At 43.4% G+C, this 16,431-nt stretch overlaps 1 protein-coding gene across 1 annotated transcript in view; it reads left to right on the forward strand.

The window, feature by feature from the left end:
• LOC146452032 (uncharacterized) overlaps positions 1-16,431 on the forward strand; it is a 73,884-nt gene that overhangs the window by 56,005 nt on the left and 1,448 nt on the right. The window contains exons 51-73 of the mRNA XM_085098369.1: positions 499-719; positions 1,393-1,976; positions 2,641-3,536; positions 4,110-4,278; positions 4,485-4,729; positions 5,111-5,287; positions 5,795-6,074; positions 6,478-6,848; positions 7,221-7,405; positions 8,244-8,529; positions 8,957-9,214; positions 9,725-9,952; positions 10,392-10,625; positions 10,765-11,049; positions 11,350-11,577; positions 11,708-11,794; positions 12,071-12,235; positions 12,723-12,886; positions 13,479-13,641; positions 13,957-14,245; positions 14,402-15,000; positions 15,421-15,627; positions 15,892-16,049. Of these exons, the coding sequence (XP_084954495.1) occupies positions 499-719; positions 1,393-1,976; positions 2,641-3,536; positions 4,110-4,278; positions 4,485-4,729; positions 5,111-5,287; positions 5,795-6,074; positions 6,478-6,848; positions 7,221-7,405; positions 8,244-8,529; positions 8,957-9,214; positions 9,725-9,952; positions 10,392-10,625; positions 10,765-11,049; positions 11,350-11,577; positions 11,708-11,794; positions 12,071-12,235; positions 12,723-12,886; positions 13,479-13,641; positions 13,957-14,245; positions 14,402-15,000; positions 15,421-15,627; positions 15,892-16,049 (6,479 nt within the window). The remainder of the gene's footprint in view (positions 1-498; positions 720-1,392; positions 1,977-2,640; positions 3,537-4,109; positions 4,279-4,484; positions 4,730-5,110; positions 5,288-5,794; positions 6,075-6,477; positions 6,849-7,220; positions 7,406-8,243; positions 8,530-8,956; positions 9,215-9,724; positions 9,953-10,391; positions 10,626-10,764; positions 11,050-11,349; positions 11,578-11,707; positions 11,795-12,070; positions 12,236-12,722; positions 12,887-13,478; positions 13,642-13,956; positions 14,246-14,401; positions 15,001-15,420; positions 15,628-15,891; positions 16,050-16,431) is intronic.

Genomic DNA, 16,431 nt, shown 5'->3' on the forward strand with positions numbered 1-16,431 from the left:
CAGTGTTTTATTGGGATTTAAAACAACGAGGCGCAGCCGAGTGGTTTTAGACCCGATAAAACATGTGCTGCGAGTTTTTGAACGGCTTCAAAAACATTCCTGGAAAAGCGTGTGTCAAGAGAGTTCATGACAATGATGCTTTTGTGAACTTTGGAAATTAGCATACAAGAAAAACATTAAACACCGCAAACTAACAAGGAGAAGGTTTTATCGGGTTTTAAAACCACTGTATCTGATGTTTTATCGACCATATGATAGGTCAATGGACTCATGAATTATTAATAAAACCAAAAGGTCGAGACAGCAGAAATTAATGAGTTTTTGAAAGAGGGGTTGCACTGTTTTGCTATTTACTGTCCCCTTATCGTTATCACGATAGCGAATTAACTTCACCTTTTGGCGAAGTGAGCAGTTTAATGTAGTAATCTTCGTTATTTTTGAGTGAACTTTACAAAAATGGATGATTAACAACATCATCACTTCTCTGTTTGTTTTTAGCTTGAAGCTGAGCTTGAGAGACGAAAGGAGCTTGGTTTCAATTTCCAGCAAATCTTACAGCGCCAGAAAGCCATTTTGGAGGAGGATGAGGAAGCGCGCGAGGCTCACCAGGTGGCATTTGAGGCATCCTTACGTGAAGCAGTTCGTACTCTAAAGAGTTATAGTGAAAACAGAGGCAAGGGTGACATGATAGGAGACTTCAACGACCAATTAGAGCACAGGTACGTATTTTATATGACAATAGGCTATTTGCGAGTTGCTTTGAACTTCATTATGAAAGCGAGGCTTTTTAGTTCATAAGGGCCTCGTAGTTCGTAGCTCGTTATGAAAGCGAGGCTTCGTAGTTCATATTTCATAGTTTTTATTCATATGCAAACAAACGTAATTTTCATATGAAAAGCTTTGCACGAAGCCTCGCTTTCACAGTGATGTTTCAAGCAACTCAGAGAAGGCCTATCTGTGGTGCACATATCGGGTGCAGGGGGTCACGTGGTTTGGTTTGGTCCCTTAACTATGGAGGGTCGTGGGAGTGCTACACTGTGGAATCCTACTCCATTTTTGTCGGTTGAGTGCCAGTCTCAGCTAAAGCCTTTCCTGTCCACTCATGTATGTTATGAGGACATCGTCTCGGTCACATACCTTGTAATCAATCGGAGAGCCGGATATCGAGCACGTGACCAAAGTGGACGAATCAGAAGATACCCAAGGTAGTGCCATACTGGAATGTAAAAATGCGGCCTTTTAATTGGTCCATTTTCATTACATATGTGGTCGGTTATTTAGTGTAAGGAAGCATATATCTTTGTCCTCTTTTTCTACTGTCGTACCCAAGAATATTCTTCCAGTCATGTTGCAGACAAAGGCATCTTACTTACCTCTGACAATCTTTGGCAGGGTTGGCAGCCGCGTCGATGCAATCATCCAACGGTTGTCCGTAGAAATTCAAAGCGAATGCCAGCGGCGTGGAGCCTGGGCACTATTAGGAGACGTGACTGGGGCGAGACTCTGTACGGTTGAAGGAGAGATCCTGGGAATGGATTACCTGTTCAATGGTGATGGGAGCATTCGAGCCACTGATATCGTCTCCCTGGACACACATACGGGACTTTGCATTCCTAACCCGCAGACAGCTAACATGCTGCTGTCCGATAACGTCACCAACGTCCCAGTTCCTCCAAACTTCTTTATTCATCAAAAAACCGGACGTATCATGCCACTAGAAGGAAATATAGCGTATGACCCACTTGCGTCCCGTCTCACCATCACCGCTGACAGCACTAACGCAGACGCAGCAACATCAGCAGAAGTGCTGATCCCGTACATCCCGTACCCGAGCAATCCCGAGACTGGGTTGCTTGTGAAGACTACCCTGACTCCGGTAGAGAAGAGAGGGGATATGAGGCTGAATGGAAGAATGATTTGTGGGAAAACTGGTCTGCCTGCGCCAATTTTGGGAATGACTATTCATCCAGAGACAGGTAACGAGTAGGCTAATTCCGAGTTTTTGTGAACCTCGTTTTGAAAGTGAGGCTAAGTGCAAAACTTTTCATATGAAAATTAGTTTTGTTTGCATATGACTGAAAACTAGTTTTCATATTAAAAACTTTGCACGTAGCCTCGCTTTCATAACGAGGTTCACAGCAACTCGGAAATGGCCTATTTTAATTCTCAGTCGTACGATAAAATTATGGAATAATTGAGTCAAGTACAACAATAACACTGAACTTTCAAACTATAGGCAAAGCTGACACTGAGGGGCCGAAAGGCTTATAGGGACGTTTCGTGAAGTGCATATGTTGTATTATTTGAAATATTTGGTAATAAACTTGCTCTCTTGCTGGGGTGCTATTAATCAGTTTGGTTTATTAACACTTCATGTAAAGTCTGTCTAGTGCTTTCCTCAGCAAGTGATCCCAGAACAAAACAAAGTTACCAGGTTATGTATGCATGGTGTGGTCCTCTGTGATCTCTCCACCCCCCCCCCCCCCCCCTCACATAAAAAAAGAATCCTCTGTTATCTTAGGTGCAAAAACTCTTTCACAGCATTTCTGAAGTTATGCTTGACAAGTGTGGGAAATTAATGATTCGATATAACTGTAGAAGTATTTGATGATAATATCTGATGTTTTTTTTTCTCCATAGGTAACGCCTATCCAATCGGCGGTTGCCATGCTGACCCGGTGACAGGACTTCCCGTTGCCATAGAGATCGGCTCCATGATGCTTGATCCCAACACAGGGCGCCCAGTACCCATTGTTGGTGTAACTATTGACCCCAGGTCGGGCAATGTCATTCCTGTGGGGGGCTCCCCAGGGGACTCAGAGCGAGGTGACGAGGTCCCACTCCTACTCGGTGACTCATTCACCGAGCCTCTTTCTGGGAGACCTCTGAAGGTGACAAGTGCCAGACTGGTGGATGATGGAGAAGACAGGGAGCTGGAGCCTATGGGCGGCGGCTATCAATATGTCCTGGATGTAAGTGAGCTGTACTACGAATACCGCGTTTTAGAAGCACTGCAGCTACTAAAGGAAGCTGTGACAGGTCCAGATGACTTGGATGGACGCCAGGAACTGAGCATGTTGGAGACCGCGCAGAAAGATCTTCAACGTGGACGATCAAAGGTGATGACGTATCTGCTGAGAAATGTCCATGACATCATGCGGCGCGAGGAACGCTGTTCGCTATTGTCTGAGAGCGGTGGGAGCCCAGGAATGTACGAATTCTCAGCCACCGGTCAATTACTCCCTATACTTGTGGGTACCACCATGAGGGACCCCTCAGGAACGGACCTGGAGGTGCCTATACTGGGTATCGATAAGAACCATGAGACAGATACAGTGATCCCGCTAGGAGGCTCCCTAGAGGACCCCGGAGGGGAAGGATTGGTTGCTATAATGATCGGTGAAAAAGCTGTAGACCCCGTGACAGGCTCTCTCTCTACTATCTGTGGTGTGAAGATGAACCAGGAGTTTGGCGTGACAGAGCCTGTCACGCTTTCTTCAAGCACTAACAGAAAGCGTCGCCCACCTCCAGGATCGGTGAGTATTACGATGTAAAAATAAATCGGCTTGTTGAAAAACTAAAAATGTCACTTGAAAAGGTAAATTCGTGTTATTTCAACTACGCCATGATTATTCCAATTTGTACAGCTTGTGCAATGTAGCGGAACCATTCAGGAAGTTTATCAATGGAAGCAGAGTTAAATTCTTTGGCAAATCTTGTAGTTGTTGTTAATCCCTCAGGATGAGTTGAGGTGTGCGGGGGCGGGGAGGGAGGGGGGGTGAGTGCATTTGAGGGGGTAGGTTGGGAAGTGAATAAAAACTTCGCACTCACGTTCTCAACAGAACTTGAAATCATTTTTTCTGGCTTTTTTATTCCAGAGAAAGGCAAAGAAAAGTACGAAATTGCTAATGTACGAGCCATTATTTAGACTTATTGAACAAACCTTTGTTTTGTGATTCTTTAGTTAGTGTCGCCATCGTTCTTGACTTTGAGCATGACTTCAGCTCAGGTTGTCAGGACATTTAATAGGGTCATCGCCAAGTACCATTTTTTGCGAAGTGCTCTCACGTGAACAGTAATGAGGAATTTACTTTGCTTGTATTGTGTAGGTTGCCCTCTTAGAGGAGGAACTTGCCGGTCGCCGCAGTTTCTGGCGTCGCCAGAGACATCGCGAAGATGAGCTGACTGAAGTAGAGTCTAAACTGTACCGACAACTGATGGAAGACGAACATGTCACGGCTTATCAAGTACAGGAACAACTTGAGAACATACAAGAAGGTAATTAATTACCCTGTCCACCACATCGAACGAAATGGAGCATAACAGGAATGAAAGTAGCCTCGAGTTCATCTCCTTGGCCATTTGTTATTTTTAATCGTGATTTAATGCTGGACCCTACCAGCACCCTGTGCTACAAACACTTAACGAAGGTAAACAAAGGTTGTTTTCTTTTTATTTATTAACCAATTGCTGCTTTTCTACAGAAACTGTGTCGTTGGCGGATGCGGCTCACCGTGAGGTTCAGAGGCGAACAGAGGCGTCCGTGGATCATGCTGCTGGTCTGCCTCCTGATGTGGTGGCTGTTCTTACTATGTTTGATGCCCTGGAGAGGCAGAAGGAAGAGAGCCATAATACCGCACACAAGCGCTTTGCCGACTCCATCACTCGCTTCTTTGATAAACTGCAGACCGAGGAAACCAAATATAACAACAGAATGGAAGAGCTGCAGGTACTTTTAACAATTATTCCACGACCGCGCGTTTGATACGAGATAGAATCATCCCGTATCCAACAAGCGCGAGTAGAATAATTGTTTTATTAAAAACAACAGGGAAAGATTATTAGATGTTTCGGATTTCGTTCAGCAAGAAAGACCACGAGACGATTTTATGGCTACTTTTTTCCCGGGCGTGGAATAATGGCTAAAATCCCATGACCGTTAAGCCAATCAAAACTCGGGAATTTCATTATCAAACGATCTAGTTTTTACAAAAAAACAATTATTGTACCCACTCTTATTGGATATCATCTGACATCAGAGTAGCAGTGAACCAACTTGAAGGGAAATTTAACGTAAAACTATCGCTTAACAGTTTTGCTGCCTTTTCAGGGTGCACTAAATCCTGAGGCAGAAGGCGCGGTCACTGAGCGCTTCCAGCAGTCCAAGGCCAGGTTACGTGCTGAGCTCCAAGATCAGCTCCAGAGCCGCACGGAGCAGATGGACGAGGAGCACTCGACACTAGATTACGTCAGAAACAAAGCGGAGATTTCTGCCTTGGAAGCCAAGGTAACTTTAACTGTCAATAAAGAGCTGTCAATCAAAATGTAGAGTGTAGATACAACGATCGAAATATACGTAGTTGTGTTATCTATCGGTGCGGTGAGATAAATGTCATCTCCTTATTAAAAAATAACCTCATCATGAGCTTCCCAAAGGTAGTCAGAGCAGTGATGGCTTGTACACTCTAGCGCAAATCGCGTTTGAAGGCTCTTATTTGTAAAACGTGCAGAGAGGTTTTGAAGGGAATTCGTGCATGTCGAAAATTATCAACAAGTAAACCTTAGAGCTCTATGAACAGTCGATACAAAATCGCAACATCGAATTTTTATACCATGAACATGAACGGTTGAGAACGTACAGTATCTTTGAGTAAAGTTTTAACTCGTGGGCTTATTATCAAAGAGATGTTTGCATTTGAGATTTGGGCGCCTAATATATGGGTGGACTTATTTTGGATGGGCTTGTATTCGAAATTTTACGGTATTTAACATCAGAATATTTCTCGTACCCCAGCTTGTGCTAACAGGAGGGGCTGTGATCGCCGGTGAATACGAAGTCGCACTGCAAGGTATTTACGGTGATGACCTTCCGTTACCGGAGTCCAACCGAGAGTTGTTACCGCTGCTTCAACGTCTGATACGACTGCTAGAAGAGGGCATGCCTGTACTGATGAACTCCGCTGGCCAAGTTGTTGGTGGTGGATATGCTGTGCTGGGTGGAGGTGCCAAGTTTGACGTCATCGGTGCTGGTACTAGCGGTGCTGCTGCTGGTGGCGATAGACTGACCACTGTCGGTATGTACACTTTGCAGACTTTATTTGTCCAATCACAACAGTAGTAAACAGCCCAATGAACCAATCAGAATTTCGAAGGAAATATATGCAGCCGGCGCCAAGCGCGGGAAAACGCGTGCGAGCAAGTCACGATTGGTTTGGGTTTTGATTCTCATTGGTTGAGAAAGTGGCGCGAAGTTTGCTAACCAATCACAGCGTAGTGAAGTAAAACCAAAGCAAACGTGAAATAACTTTCTTTTATTATTATTATTATTATTATTATTATTATTATTATTATTATTATTATTATTATTATTATTATTATTATCATTTTTATTTATTTATTTATTTATTTATTATTTGTTGTTGTTGTTGTTGTTGTTGTGTGTGTGTATTTTAATTTATCATCTTTCTATTTATTTAGTCCCTACTACCTTCATGTCCCAAACTGGTGTCACTACTGAACGAACTCAACAAGCGTCGGCCATGACGCTCTCCCCGTCCCAGCGTAACACCATGGGCACTACAATCTCCGCCACAGAAATCCTCTCCAAGGTGGAAGTCGGGCAGATGGGAGAAAAATTCAGCTCTGAAGCTGTTAACATCGCTGAGATCGCTGCGTCAGGCGGGCTAACTGAGGAGAAGAGGAAAGAGATAACTAAAAACCTGATGGAGAAACACACACTTGAGTGTGCTCAGCTGGAGAACGAGTTACGATCGAACGAGATTAAAGTGATATCTGAGGTCATACAAGCGTATGAAGAGAGGAAGACAAAGGCTGTAACTGATCTGCAGGTAAATTCATCGTAAACTTGCATTTGTAAGTAGGCTACAGGTATAATAGCGGCTATTTCTAAGTTGCTTTAAACCTCATTATCAAAGCAAGGCTAAGTACCAAATTTTTATTATGAAAATAAGTTTTCATTCATAGGCTAACAAGACTATTTTTTGCAGTTAACCTCGCTTTCATGACGAGGTTCACAGCAACACGGAAATGGCCTATTAAAGGACTAAATGTTTAAGTTTAATTTCTTTATATGTGTGTGTGTTGGGGGTGGGGGGGGGGGGGTCATACGACTTCAAAAAACAAAATCTTGAGGGGAAAATCATTGCTAATTATTTGAGTAAACAAGTGGTGAATGAAACCTGTTTTTTGAATCATTTCAGGGTGAGCTAAAGGAGAGACTCCGTCGGGCGCAGAGCGAGGAGGAGAAAGAAATCTTATTAAAGGAATATTCTGGTAAGATGGCGGCTGCACAGGACGACATTGAAGAACAGAAACAGAGGAAACTACGGGATGTTAGAAAGCTTTTGAAGGAAGAGAGAAAGAGGCGCAAGAAAGATCTCTACAAGTATGTACTATGTTTGTTTCTTTGTGTGTTTTAATAAGACTTTATAATGATTAATACCGCAGGAAAGCACAGCTCAATATCGATCATGTGAATGGTCAGACAGGAAAGTACTGCTTAGCAGCTTTCAGTTGAACGGTCACACTTAAGGGTTTTGTCCAAAGACTTTAAAACGTAGAATCACCTTGTACATTAATTAACAGCACCACAGGAAAGTACTGCTTAGTAACTTTCATTTGAATGGTCACACTTTAAGATTTCATCCACAGACTCAAAAATTAGAACCACCTTGTATAGCATAATAAACAGCACCACAGGAAAGTACTGCTCAGTAGCTTTCATTTGAATGGTCACACAAGGATTTCATCCACAGACTCAAAAATTAGAACCACCTTGTACAGCATAATAAACAGCACCACAGGAAAGTACTGCTCAGTAGCTTTCATTTGAATGGGCACACTTTAGGATTTCATCCACAGACTCAAAAATTAGAACCACCTTGTATAGCATAATAAACAGCACCACAGGAAAGTACTGCTTAGCAGCTTTCAGTTGAATGGTCACACTTAAGGGTTTTGTCCAAAGATTTTAAAACTTAGAATCACCTTGTACATTAATTAACAGCACCACAGGAAAGTACTGCTTAGGAGCTTTCATTTTAATGGTCACACTTAAGGATTAATCCCACAGATTCAAAAGTTAGAATCACTCTCCACGTAATGAACGGCTCCACAGGAAAGTACTGCTCAGTAGCTTTCATTCGAATGAGGGTTTAATTCGCCGACTCAAGAGTGTCTACTCACAGATTGTGACCTATTGTTTGTTTTTCCCGCCGTTTTAGCCGACACAAGGAAGAAGCTCGTGCGGCAGGTGTCAGTGACGTCATCGACCTTGATCTCCCGGATGAGGACGAACTTGACAGAGACCTGATTTTATTGGCTCAGCAACAAGAGAAGCTATTGGCTGAATTGGCGCTTGCGTACGAAGAGGAGAATGAACGCGAAAGAGAGCAGATGGAGTCTGGAAGACGGGAGGCCTTTGATAAAGAGATGGAAGCTCGTGTGAAAGCAATGAATTTGTCAGTAGCTCCGGAAGAAATTGAGGGCGCTTTTGAAGAAGTCAGAGAGGTAAGCAAGAGAAGACATCTGGGCTCTTACGTTTTTATTCTGAAATGGCATATTTATTTGATCGTTTCAGTGCCAAAACTGCGAAAATATACATCCAAATCTTTTGAATATCATACAAAAATGTAATGGTCACACTTTAGGATTTCATTCCCAGGCGCAAAAAAAATATGTGTTCCGGGCCCGCAGTAATTGGCGTAGGCTGTTGCGGAGTCCCTGCCTGTATTGTATCATTTACATTTTTTGTCTTGTTCATGTATATCTATATTAAGTTGGCGAAGCACCTCAGGTTGTTAAAGCTTAGTAAGTTTCATTTGAGAAATTACAATTAAGGTTTTCATGCACAGACTAAGAAGTTAGAAACAGATTAATTGTCTTAAGTTGCCTGTGGAAGGGAAATGGTTAATATATTCCTGTTTTTTTACACCAGCTTCACTCCAGAGCCGCTGCACGAAGAATAAACATGAAGGAAAAGATGAAGGAACGCAAGGACCGTAAGAGATCCAAGAAGACAGAAGATGAACTCCGAGAGGAACTAAAACACGTCACACCAGGGTCCCCTGAGGAGGCTGAGATACTAGCAGCACTGGACCAGCGGCACAATGCTGACATGCGCAGAGAGGAGGGAGCGTTGATTGCGATCTTGGCTGAGGTGGAAGCTGAACAGGAGGATGAAAAGCGACAACAGGTTTGAACTTGTTTCGTGCTAATATTTGATGCTTGCTAATGATTTTTGAAAATAATGACAGCCCATCTTCGTACGTCAGAAAGTCGCGACCTTAAAGTTCACTTAATTTTCGGTGTAAAAAGCTGTCGATAAAATGTTGAACCCTTGTACGATGACATTGAATTGCTGTTGTGTCGTTCCCGTGTGCTATGCGCGTTTTTTTCCCCGACTTGGATGTTGCACTGTAATAGAACGGCTGGTTTGTCATACTACGAAGGGCAGCGTTTTATACGGAACTGCTGTAAATTTGACTGAATTTAATTCGATGTTTTAGAGGAAGTCTTACTGCACCTGGGTCAGTTTTGTGCGGCCGAAGGAAGACGTTTGAAGTAGATCTCAGATCTGAATGCTGAATGTAACTGTTCTAGCGGGTGCCTCCGACAGGAGCTTACCCTGTTCTTGAACATTAACGATCTGACAAAACTAAAGAGATACCGAAATGCCTAACACGTTTGTTGTTTCACGCGCTAGGTTGTGCAAAATCTGCTCAAGAAAACTGAGATGACTGAGGAAGAGCAGCGACAAGCAGTGGCCAGGTACTTGGAGGAAGCCGAGGAAATGAAGGAACGGTACAATGACATGCAGAGGCACAGTCGAGCGGTGCTGGCGGCCAAACTGGCGGCAAGAAGACGACATAAGGAGGAAATGAGGAAGGAGGCAGCTATGAAGAAAGAACTGAAAGCTCTGAGCAAGAAACAGGTGGGATATAGTAGAACAATAACTTTATGTTTCAGGATTCGTTGTTTGATGCGATCAAAAAAAAATGGCCCTCAACAAGTCTTTTACTAAGCTGGTCATTCTGCTTAAGACTTTGCGAGAAGACACAAACAACGCAATCAACCAATCATAACTTGGAACAAAAACATGCAACCGGTGAAAGCGCGGAAAACTTGTAAAAGTTACTAGTTGCAAGCGCGTGAAAGGCTTAAACCGGTGACAAGCGCACGAAAAGCGCGGGCAAACCAAATCACGCTTGGCATTAGCTTTTCTCCCTATTGGCTAGAACGCGCTGCACGAGTTTGAACCAGTGACAAAACTTTTCAAACGCAGTGGTCGAGTCAGTATAAAACACATACAAACCTCAAGTAAGTGCTATTTGAAAAAACGCTGATTGATAAAACCTTTTTTTTCTCTCCAGGCCGTATTATCGGGTGATGAAGCCACACTGCAGGTGTTGGAGACAGCAGAGTCTCAGGTAGAAGATGAAGTGGCTCAAGAGATGGAACAGCTGGCTGAACGGCAGATAGAGCAACAGGCTGCGCTGGATGTGAAACAGGCGGAGGAGATGCTGTCTTTGGAGCAAGAACTGAGGACTGAGGAACAATCCGGCGGACAGCAAGTGGCTGAACAGATCGACGAACAGAAACTCAAGGTGGGTAGAATATTTGGAGGAATTTAGAATCTTAATGTTGTTGTTGCAATATATCGTGAAGGAGAAGATCAGAACAGCGAGGCTGTATTCCTTTGTTGAATAGAAAGGTCAAATGCGTGACACTGCTTTTCTCTTTCAGTTAATCGAAGCAAAGAAGGAGGCGTTCGAGAAGGAGATGTCGCAAAAGCGGGACGACATGTCGAAAGACCAAGCAGACATGTTACTGGAGCAACACAGACAAGAGCTGGAGTTCCTGGCACGCAGCATGGATGTGGAGAAACAGAGGCAGTTAGCATCACTAAGCGAAAAGATTGCTGAGAGAAAGAAGCGTAAAGCTGCTGCGCTGCAACAAAGACATAATGCTGAGATGGCGAAGGAACTGATGAACCAGCAAGATGAAAGACAAAAGGTGGAAGATGATAAGGTGAGATGTACGCAAAAATGGAATGGTAACAATTTTGAGCTTTTGGAAGCGAGGTGATCTGATTTATAGCGCTGTTTGAACGCCTCAATAGTGATATTTTGATATTTTGATAGAGGTATTTTTTCAGCAGTGCCATGGGCATACTCGGGCATACTGTGGCTTTCCGATTACTGGTTCGAATGCTCTATCTACCACTGAGCTACAGGAGACTCTTCACTTCAAAAGCGCTCTGCGCTAAATACCCGCCTGATAAGACTTAAAGCATGAGAGATTCACTCAACGTTTTTCCTTTAATCGTAGATACGTGCAGCTCAGAAGTCAGCGTTGGTAGACGCGGTGCAAAATCTGGACAGTGAGCGGGCAGGGAACACTATTTACCATGTCCTACAACAGAGGCATATGCGCGAGAGGGTCCAACTTGAGGAGCAGTTCAACAGGGAGATTGCCGCTGCCAAGGCTGAGGCGCGGGCTCAGATGGCTGAGGCGCGTCAGGCGGAAAGAGAGGAGATAGTGGCTGCACAAGAGAAGGTGAGAAATACGCCATGCAAGATTTACTAAGTTTAACTTTAGAAATACTCCATATATCTGAAATGTAACTTGGACAATAACTGCCTTTATTTTGTTTGTTTGTTCATTTGTTTTTTGCTAATCCTTTCAGGAATTCATGGACTTGATTGCTAAGTCGAACACGATGAGCAATGCTGAGCTCTCACAGAAGAAAGCAGAGTTGAAGTTGCAACACAAGGTAATAGCGAAATTCTCCTTATAGCTTCTGAGTTAGTTGGTTCTTTCCTATGGTGTTGTTTATCATGCCGAGTCTGTGGAATAAAGGATATCAATTGAGAAGTCTCGTTTTATGTGCTCGTTTGTTATGCTGTTCAAGTTGGTTGAATCGAATGGCGAAATCTGTAGTTTATACAATTCAAATGGAAGTTATAGCGTAAGACTTGACTGTGGGATTGTTCTTTTCTCAAATTTCTCATATTTGTCATTAATTGTTCCCGCTCTCTCCTTTCCACAGAAACAACTCGCCCAGTTTGACACAGAAACACAAGATAAAATGGCTCAAGCTGAGCTGGACACCGTGCCTTCTCTAGAAGTCAAACACGCGCATGCCAGACTGGAACTTAGAGAGAGACAGTTGCAAGAGCTCGCGGGCACAATGAGCGAACTGTCAACAGAAGAGGTGTGTTTATTTTCCTAACTGAAGTTGTCCAGTTTTGTGCTTCGGTTCCGTTTTGCTAACCTGTGACACTATTCTTTTCTTCGGTTCTTGTATCAGGTTGCAGAATTGATTCAAACTTTACACCTGATTAACAAATAAATTAACGTATGCAAGTTAGTTTGCTACGTTTGGAACGCAAAGGACAGTGCCAACTATAAACAGACAGTTATAAACAACACTAATCATGTCCTGGTGTACGCGCGTTTTCCCGCGCTTGACATCCGTTGTCTGTTTTCCCGCGCTTGGCATCCGTACGGCCGTTGTATGTTTTCCTACGCTTGGCATCCGTTGTCTGTTTTCCCGCGCTTGGTATCCGCTGTATGTTTTCCCGCGCTTAGCACACTGCGCATGTTTTTAGTTAGATTCTTGATTGGTTCATTGCCTTTGGTTTTTCAACAGTCCTTAGATTTCCTTTCTAACAAGTGTACTCTTTTTCTTGTTTGTCTAGGAACTGATCAAAAACTACACTGAAGAGGCTGAACGCGCATCGCAGGCAGCCAAGGAATATCGCGAACAAACCATGTTTGAAATGGCGGAGAAAATCAACAAGATTAAAGCACAGCGACAACAGCAGAGCGAGGAACAGAAGAAGAAAATGGACGAGGAAGTCAAGTAGGAATAAGTTTTGTTGCCACACTAGAATTTTACCAGGCCTAAACAAACGAGTTTTCGCTTGTACCAGTAAGGCGATTTCTTATAAATTGTTACTTCGTCAGTAACAAAAACTGAGATGTGAGCCACTTTAAATCGCTCATACGCTAGTACCAAACCATACCGTAACTTTTTGTATACTGAACAAATTGAAGTGAGTAGTTAAAGGGGCAGTGTCACATATTTGAAGTGTTACTTTGAATGGTCAAAAAACTTACTTGTATCCATGGAAATGTTAAAATAATGATTCAGTTTTGTTGGCAATAACCCTACCAATACGCAGAAACTGGTGTTGATTATCTTTGGCTGTAGATGGCCCGGATTTAAATGGATTGCATCAGTTCGTCCAGTGTGTTTTGGAGAAAAAAAAAACTGGTTGTAGTTTGTTCTTCCCAAGAGAAACCCTTCATATTCTCTTCCAGGTGTTCTAAGAGCAATTAGATGTTAGAGAAAGAGTACCTTGTCAAATACTTGAGCCATTTTGACCAAAACGCAGAGGAATCTCCTTGCCAGTGATTGACATGATAAGCTCACCAATGTTTTAATCTTCCAGGCGCCTTGAAGCTGAACTGGAGCAGGAAAGAGAACGAGAGGAACTGAGGCTAGCGGAAAGAGAGGCCGAGAGAGCTGCCAAGAGAGTGAAGGCGGCACAGGAAACCGAGGCTGCTAAACAACTGGCAATGGCACAGAGAGGAATGACAGAGGAGGAAAAGGAGGTTAGGAGAATGGTTTTGTGAGGGGCTGGGTGGGGAGACTGTGTAAGGGAAGGGAAGATAGAAGGGAAAGATGATCTCAATAGGCCATTTTCGAGTTGCTATGAACCTCATTATGAAAGGGAGGCTAAGTGCAAGAGCTTTTCGTATCCAAATTAGTTTTGTTTGCATGTGACTGAAAACTAATTTTCATAATAAAAACTTTGCACTTAGCCTCGCTTTGAAAATGAGGTTCAAAGCAACTCGGAAATGGCCTAATAAAATATAACAATACAATGTCATTCAAATTGAGACAATTTCTTTTTTGGCTTTGTTTAGAAACTTATGAGAGAGCATGAAGAGAACAAGGCGAAATTCGAAGCTAATCTGAAGAAGGAACAAGAAAAGACAAAGGCTGCACTCAGGGAGAAACTTGAAGCCAGGAGAAAGAAGAGGAAAGATGCAGAGATGCAGAAGATTAAGGCGGCTGCTAAGGTTGAAACAGAGGCGGCGGAAAAGAAGGAAAGAGAAGAAATGAGCACACTACAGAAACGAGAAGCAGAGATTTTGAAGGCAAGCACTCCGGCTACACCCAAGGCACCCTCAGACACACGAAAGACGGCAACAGGTAAAAATTGGATAATAAAGTAATGAATGTTAAGGCCTCGGACACATGGTAAAACTTAGCATTTGATACCATCACATAACCACTTTTCTTTCACATGTACCACGCAGCGACATTCAAATCCTAGCAGTAATTTCAATTTTTTGTTGTTAATTTTAGAAGAACTCCCCACCACCGAAAGCCTACTTACATCGTCAGCGGATGGCCAGTTTGGCGCAGGCGCTGCTCCTGTCATCACCGCTGGACTGCCCGCGGGCGTATCAGAACAAGACTGGGTCTCGATGCTGATTGGCTCACCAATTTTTGACAGCGTGAATGAAATCGAAAACATGCTGAAAAATAACATTGGCGAGGGAGGGGTGGCTGGGGCGAAAGGTGGCCGGCCGTACATTGATATAAAGGACGCGCAGTGGTTATGTAAGGGAGATTTAGTCCCAGTTGATATTAACGAGCTCAGCCCCGCTAATTTTGTCGTGTACCGCTTCGGAGTCTTCATCACCCAGATGCTGCACAAGGCCATGGAGACACCGGAAGTGACGTTGCTGCTAGCATCCAATTTGCCGCCAAACAACTACGAGCGTAACGCCTTCCGGAACTCATTCTTTTACGAGCATGCGCGCAGGGTACTGTTCGTGCGACAGGAACGAATGGAGTCCATTGGCGACTTTTTGGTGGTGATCATGCACGCGCTATCTCACATCAAGATTGATGACCTAGTTGATGATCAGAATCCACTCTTCCTCAGAGAATTCTACAAGGTAAGTTATCGGATAGTCGATCGCTAAAACATTATCTTTATTAACTAAAAGGAGAAAGCCATAAGGATTGAAACGCGTAATTCCTCCATCTTTTCTTTTGCCAAAAGCGTGCGAGTGTTCAATCATATATGTACCATATTTGGAAAATGAAGACAAACTAATAAACCAATCAAATCGCTTTATTATTGTGACGCAGTTTCCGCGCGAAACTTCTCGCGTTGTTTTGAAAATGGCGGGTTTTCCAAATATGGTACTTACCATAAATGAATGTTCGCATGCTGTAAGCGTGCGTTACACGTTTCAACTCCATTATGAAATTCTACTAAAAGAGGTTACCTTTGACGATGAGCTGTAATATTCTTGATTTTCGTTACGTAATTGTATGCCTTACTGATTCGTTTTACTACTTAATTTGTCCAGGCATTCCGTATTTGTTGTCAAGACATGTTCTTCGCACGTTCTCGCAATACGCCAACCGCTCAAGGCCTTGTGGGTAATACGTCTAGTGCTAGTCCCCTGGAAGCGGCTTTCAAACCCACGCGAACTATGACCGAGCGAGTGAATGTGGTTGGAGAGCTGGTGAACATCAAGCTGTCAAGTCCAATCGATGCTGACTTCTCTGTGCAAGTAAGCTAGCTCTGTTTCTTGCGTAATTACCAGTATCTTGTTTTTACTGTATACGCGGTGATACACCGCTTTTTCATGTAAATTTATTGCGCTTTTGCGAAAGGAGGCCAAACATATTTCAGCTTCTAGTACAGGGCATAAGAGCTGACCTTAAATTGGTGATGTCAAATTAATCTGTTGAGATACGGTCAGGAAGTCACTTTCTTTTTGTTTGCTCCGTGCGTCGACAGTACATTAACCCCTTGCCTTTCTACCACCCCCTAGGGAATCACAGAGCGCCTGGCCCGGAAGAACGCCTTCCTTACTCGCGCTAAACTCAAGGAATACCTCTCATCTGCACATGCGCCTTCTACGAAGAAAGAGGAGTTTGCCATGACGAGGTTGAAGGAGCTTAGGGGCGAGAAGACTGAGGACAATGAAAGGTGAGTGGAGCTGCGTAAGGCGCGATTTATTTGTTATTCATCTTGAGTATTAGAGCGGTTTTCAATTGAGTGTCGTAAAATCAAACCCAAGGTAATTACTCTGGCCAATCAAAACAGATGCAAAAAGCGCAAAGAACCAATCAGAATTCAGAGCAAATTCATGTAACCGACGCCAAGCGCGGGAAAACGCGTGCGACCAAGTCACAATTGTTTTTAGTTTTGCTTCTCATTGGTTGAAAAAGTGGCGCGAGTTTTGTTAACCAATCACAGAGCCTAGTTACGCAAAATCAAAACAAACGCGCAATTACTTTCGACACTCAATTGAAAACCGCTCTTAAAGTACCACATCGGCTTTGAAATATTTTCGCGAAAGCTACCCAAG

The sequence above is a fragment of the Pavona decussata genome, unplaced genomic scaffold, assembly GCF_977016875.1.
Source record: "Pavona decussata unplaced genomic scaffold, jaPavDecu1.1 SCAFFOLD_381, whole genome shotgun sequence".
Lineage (NCBI taxonomy): Eukaryota > Metazoa > Cnidaria > Anthozoa > Scleractinia > Agariciidae > Pavona > Pavona decussata.